The 6,000-nt window shown below is 35.8% G+C and overlaps 1 protein-coding gene across 1 annotated transcript in view; it reads left to right on the plus strand.

Annotated features, from left to right (window-relative positions):
* Positions 1-5,119, plus strand: part of WDR64 (WD repeat domain 64) — a 144,375-nt gene extending 139,256 nt beyond the window's left edge. Inside the window, exon 28 of the mRNA XM_064383474.1 lies at positions 3,369-5,119. Coding sequence (XP_064239544.1) covers positions 3,369-3,452 — 84 coding nt within the window. The 3' untranslated portion in view covers positions 3,453-5,119. The remainder of the gene's footprint in view (positions 1-3,368) is intronic.
* The last annotated feature ends 881 nt before the right edge of the window (positions 5,120-6,000 follow it).

Below are 6,000 nucleotides of genomic sequence, written 5' to 3' on the forward strand. Positions count from 1 at the left end.
TCTGTTAAAAAAAAAAAAATCCTTTACTTTTAACTGTTTTATGTAACTGATGAAACACAGTTGTATAAATAATCCAAAACCTTGTCTAGAAATCTGGGAATGAAAAAAATATTCAAAACTAAAAGGTAATGAAGAAAGTATTTGTATTTTTTTTCTGCATGACTCTGTGAATACATGCATTAGGTTTTATAATTCATACATTTTATGTCTTCTATTTGCATTCTTGTTTAAATTTTATCTCATCTGATATTAAATATACTTTACATTCTTTAAGTAAATACTAAGTGATGGAAAGAAGAGGACCAAATATGTCTTAGGTACCAGAAGGAAGACAATATGGAATTAAAAATGATTCACAGTTAATCTATGTAAAGACTAATCTACACTCCAATAACCAGGATTTGACTCTACTATACTTAATTTTATTAGACATCATAAAGAATGATAAATTATCCAAACACGAAGACATTTGTAACACAGCTGATATTCTGATAGATACTTTATTTTCTCTTAATCACTCTGATAGGTCGTTGATCTCACCAGAAAGACAAAAGGAATAGATGTCTTCATTTGTTTATAGAAAATGGATGCCTTAATTTGCTTAAATTGAAAAATCATGACGTAAAACTCTCTTCTGGTTTACTAAAGGAAATAGTTAAGTGTGGTCAGGAGGTCGAAATTGGTTTCCAATATAAAATTAAGATCTTTTTAGAAAATTGGGCACTTAGTAAGATTACAAAATCTGGAAACTGGGATAAAGTACCACTATGCTGACTGTCTACAATTTTAGAACTCCAAACAGCCTAAATGGAAAAATAGTGGATGAAATAAAATCAATAATTAGACACCAAATGCCTATTTTCATAAAAGCACTTCCAAAATGGCAGGCATAAGATGACCTCAGAAATTTGGGGGGAGATATTTCATTTTAATGAAACAAATATTTGTGGAATACTTTAAAATATTCATCATGTCCCCTGTACTGTTCTGAGCACCAGGAATCCGTTTACAGATCAAGGAACACACAGTACAGTTGGAAGAAAGTCCTTTGAGTAAAGAGTTCAATAACAGTTATCTTAGTCTCTTTTGACTCTTATTTTTAAATATAGAAATACTAATTCTGAATATGAACTTCTTTAAATCATTTGTACATCTCTGTAGAATTAAGTAACACATTACAAAATATCAACCATGGTACAACAAAAGATAAATCAGAATATGAGTTTATATTTCCTTTTCAGTTTAAATGTGGGAAGAGAAGGGAAGAATGTGAACTTTGGAAAGTGTAACCCATTTTCAAAGTTGTGGAAACATGTCCAATCGTACAAAAATGGCTAGATGAAAGATGGTATATGTGGTAGCACACTCCATAGTTTTTCCAAAGTGTCATTTTCCAAATGACAGGCCAGATGCAGTGGCTCATGCCTGTAGTCCCAGCACCTTGGGAGGCTGAGGTAGTTGGATTGATTGAACCCAAGAGTTCAAGACTAGTCTGGGCAACACAGTGAGACCTTGTCTCTACAAAAAAAATACAAAAATGAGTTGGGTGCAGTGGGGCACATCTGTAGTCCCAGCTACTTGGGAGGCTGAGATGGGAGGATCACTTGAGCCTGGAAAGTGGACATTGCAGTGACCTGAGATTGTGCCACAGCATCTCCAGCCTGGGTGACAGAGCAAAACTCTGTCTCAAAAAAAAAAAGTATCTAATGACAGAGAAATTCTCACAATTTTATTTTAGATGAAAAGAATATATAAACTGTAACTGAGTGATATTTCTAATGGTAACAGCAAACCTTTATTTTCAAGGTAATGCCCAGTATGATACTGTGCACTTGCTGTGCACTCTTTCATTTCATCTTTGCAACAACACTTTGAGGTAGTCGCAATGATTGTCCTCATGTTACAATTAAGAAAACTGAAACACAGAGGATAAGTAATTCCTCTAAGATTCCAAAAGAAGCAGGTTCATAGAGCTGGCATAAACCCAGTCATTTAACTTCAGAGCCTGGACACTTAAATACAATGCCATGTAATTCAGAGATGGGCAAGCCACTAGGTCTCTTCTGGTCAGAATAACCTTATGAGAATTAACAATTACTGGACGCTAGAGAACCCCACTCTTCCCATCTTTTTCATTCTCCTCGCTGTTAAGTTTTTTCATAGCTGTGACCACTACATGACATTATATCATATAAAAATTCATTTTTTCTAAAAGTATTTTTCATATAGCATCATTTTTCCCCTTCAAAAGTCATTTTTATTGCCTTTACATCACTAGAATGTAAGATCCACGAAGGCAGAAACTTTGCCTACTGTAGTGCCAATGTCTAGAACATAAGAAACCCTGCAGAAACATCTGCTGAATGAAATAGTGAGTTAGTTTTTGAAACAAGTGGAAAAGGAAAAAGAGAAAATAAAGATCTGTGCAGCTTGGGAATTCCCTTGGCTGGGGTTTAGCAGGTTGATCCGGGGAGCTAAGCCTCCTACTTTGTCTGTTGGAAAAAAAGAAGTAGTCATGTGACCTGTTAATGTCCAAGCTTAAAGGATCTGTAGGTGGTTGAATCGTGACCTTAGGAGCTCGGTCTTTCCTGTTTCCTTATAACTCTCTACATCTCCTCGTCCCTTTTTCTTCTTTCTTTCTTCTTCCCCATAATAGACCATAAAACCAAATTGATGTGTATTGTGGATATTGGTTGAACATTATTGATATGAATTTTTAAACCAAATTAGTTTAAATCGGTATATCTATTTCTTCCAAAAATAATCAATGCAAAACAAACTTTTATTAGCTGGATGTGGTGGCACATGCCTGTGGTCCCAACTACTCGGGAGGCTAAGATGGGAGGATTGCTTGATTGAGCCCAGGAGGTTGAGGCTGCAGTGAGCTGTGATGGTGCCACTGCACTCCAGCCTGGGTGACAGAGCAACACCCTGTCTCAAAACAAAGCAAAACACAACAAAAACCAAACTTTTATTCCTCATTTGTGTGATTGATAATCACTTGATTTTCCTATGAGTCATTGGACTCTGATGTTATTAATTTATAACATTAATTATTAATTAAACAAGTCTTGTTTTGTTTTGTTTGAACCAACCCTTTCCAGACTGTGCAGCTGAATCCCAGAATGGGTAATTGCCCAGTTAAGTAGTTGTTCAGCTGCTGCTTGTCCACCGCATCCTTCAGAAACCCCACCTCACACTTTTAACACGCTTTTACCTTGAAGTCCCACAGAATTGTTAAGTAAATAGCTATTCATTTTTTCTAGGCAGATGAAAATCGCCATATAAATTAGCAATACAACTTGACTCTGGAAAATTGTTTGTCAGTATAATGCCAATTACTAACGGACATGGTTTTTATTTCACAGGTATCACAGAGAAAAAGTCTGAAAAAAAATATAGTCCCACAAATAAACCTGGCTTCTTCCTTCTTCCCAGCTATACCTAAGTAAAAAGGAAAAATCAGAAATGGCTGCTGCACATAAAATGGCAACGTTTGGAAGGTACCTGCTGTTTATTTCAGGATGAGAGGAAGAAACCACCAGACACTATCAGTCATCTGTGGTGTCAGGTCATCCTATTGATGGGGAAGATTCCTTAGGGATTTCTGGTGACTTAACTCTGACCGAGCAAGCAGCAAGCAGCCAGAAGTTTAGGCAGTGTATCTTATTTACTATCAGCAAGCTGACACATAAGGAAACAAATGAAATCAACAGCATTAGTAGGTCTGAAATAATACGGTTATCAATGTTCAGCTTTCCACCTCCTCCCATTGTTCACCTTACTCCAGAGCCAGAATGACTGTCAGAACACATGCTGTAAGAGGCACTTTCAGGTCATGCTGTGTGTTGTACAAAGAGAATTATTATTAAAAAGAAAAATGCACCAGTCAGATCTCTAGACATTTGTCGTCTTCATTTAGAGAAATATTATCTGGAAGACTAAGTTTCTTAACATCAGAAATTATCTATATGTAGTCCAGACATGACTCCAGATAAATATAAAAGAAGGCAAAGAAAGGAAGAAAAATAGGTCAAAGAAATAGAAAAAGCATAGTAACATAGTAGATTTAACCTTAAATATATCAATAATTATGAAACCTTTAATAGATTAAGTATTCAAATTAAAAACGTTGTCAGAATGGATTAAAAAACAAAATCCAACTATATGATGTTGTAGGAAACACATCTAACATACAAGGACACCAAACTCTTGAAGATAAAAGAATGAAAAAAGATGTATGATGCAAAAACTAACCTAAAGAAAATCAGCATAGCCATATTAATATTAAAATACACTGTAAGAAAATAAACAAGGGTCTTCATAACAGTTTTATTAATAATAACTCAAAATTGGAAAAAGCCTAGTTTCCACAACAGACGAATAACTAAACAAACTATGGTAGAGGAGGACAATGGAATCCTCAGCAATCAAAAGGAACAAAATGCTAATGCAGGCATTAAAATAGGCCAGTCTCAAGACTATGTCAAGTCAAAAGAACTTTGCAGAAAGAATACATGTTGTATGATTCCATGTTTATAAAATTCTACAACAAGGAAGACTAACATTCAGTTTAAAAAATTAAAACAATGGTGGTCTCTGGAAGAGAGGGCAAATGTCACAGACAGATTTAGAAGGGGTATGAAAGAACTTTCTGGGGTGAATGATAATGTTCTTCATCTTAATAAAGTTTGGGTTATACAGCTATGTGGGCATCTCAAAATTTTTTGAATGCTATTTCTGCATTTCATTGTATGTGATTTTTTCAAAAAATTAAGAATTGAAAACTAATATTCACATTGATATGCATGCTAATAGGATTACTAGTGTCTTCAACTTACTTTGAAATGAATCAAAAAAATAAGATGGACAAATGGATAGAGGGATGGACTAATAGATGGGTATGCGGTTTAGCATCTCTAAAACCACATTAATTATAGAATCTAGGTGGCAGGAATATAGGAATTCATTATAGAATTCTTTCAAATTCTCTGAATGTTTTTATTTTTCCATATTAAAAGAGAGGAGGAAAAAAGTCTAATGAAGAAATCAATCTAACATTTTAGAGAAAACTTAAAGGAACTCTATATAAACGCAAAGGTATATTTATGTTTGTGGCTTTGAGGATTCAATATTGTAAAGATCTAAGGTCTTCCTATACTAGTCATCTATTGTTGTGAAACAATAAAAAAATTGAGTGGCTTGAAACAGCAATCATTTATTTGCTCCTTACTCTGGGTTAGCAATTTGGGCTGCCCCTCCTGGGCATTTCCTCTGGTCTCACCTGGTGCTGCTCACACAACTGCAGTGAGTGGCTGCAGTAAGTGTCTAAATAGTCTAAGATGGCCTCCTTGTGTTTGATGCTGGCTACTGGCTGGACTTCTCTTTATGATCTGTCATCTCCAAAGAGCCACAAGGCCAGATTACAGGGCTCACACCTGTAATCCCAGAACTTGGGAAGGCTGAGGTGAAAGGATTGCTTGAGCTCAGAAGTTTGAGACCAGCCTAGGCAACATAGCAAAACTCTCTTTGTACAGGAAATACACAAATTAGCTGGGTGTGGTGGCACATGCCTGTAGTTCCAGCTGCTGGAGATGCTGAGGTCGGAGGATCACTTGGACCTGAGGGTATCAAGGCTTCAGTGAGCTGAGACCGCACCACTGCACACCAGCCTGAGTGAGAGAGCGAAACCCTGTCTCAAACACAAAACCAAACAAAAACACAAAGAGCTGAGACCCCGGTTCTTCACATAATGATCTGACGGTTTCAAGAAGATAGAAACAGAAGCTCAAGATCTCTTGAAGCATTGAGTACAAAAGAAAAGATAGGTAAATCGAATTATATTACAGTTTAAAATTCCTGTTTGCCAAAGAGAGATTATTAAGAAAGAAAGAAGGCAAGCTATAGAATGATAGAGACTTTCATTACCTGTAACTAAGAAACACCTTACATCTAAACTATATAAAGAACTCCAAAAAATCAATAAGAAAAATCAAGGCA

This window comes from Aotus nancymaae, unplaced genomic scaffold (genome assembly GCF_030222135.1).
Source record: "Aotus nancymaae isolate 86718 unplaced genomic scaffold, 86718_ANA_hifiasm-v0.15.2.pri h1tg000032l_0, whole genome shotgun sequence".
Lineage (NCBI taxonomy): Eukaryota > Metazoa > Chordata > Mammalia > Primates > Aotidae > Aotus > Aotus nancymaae.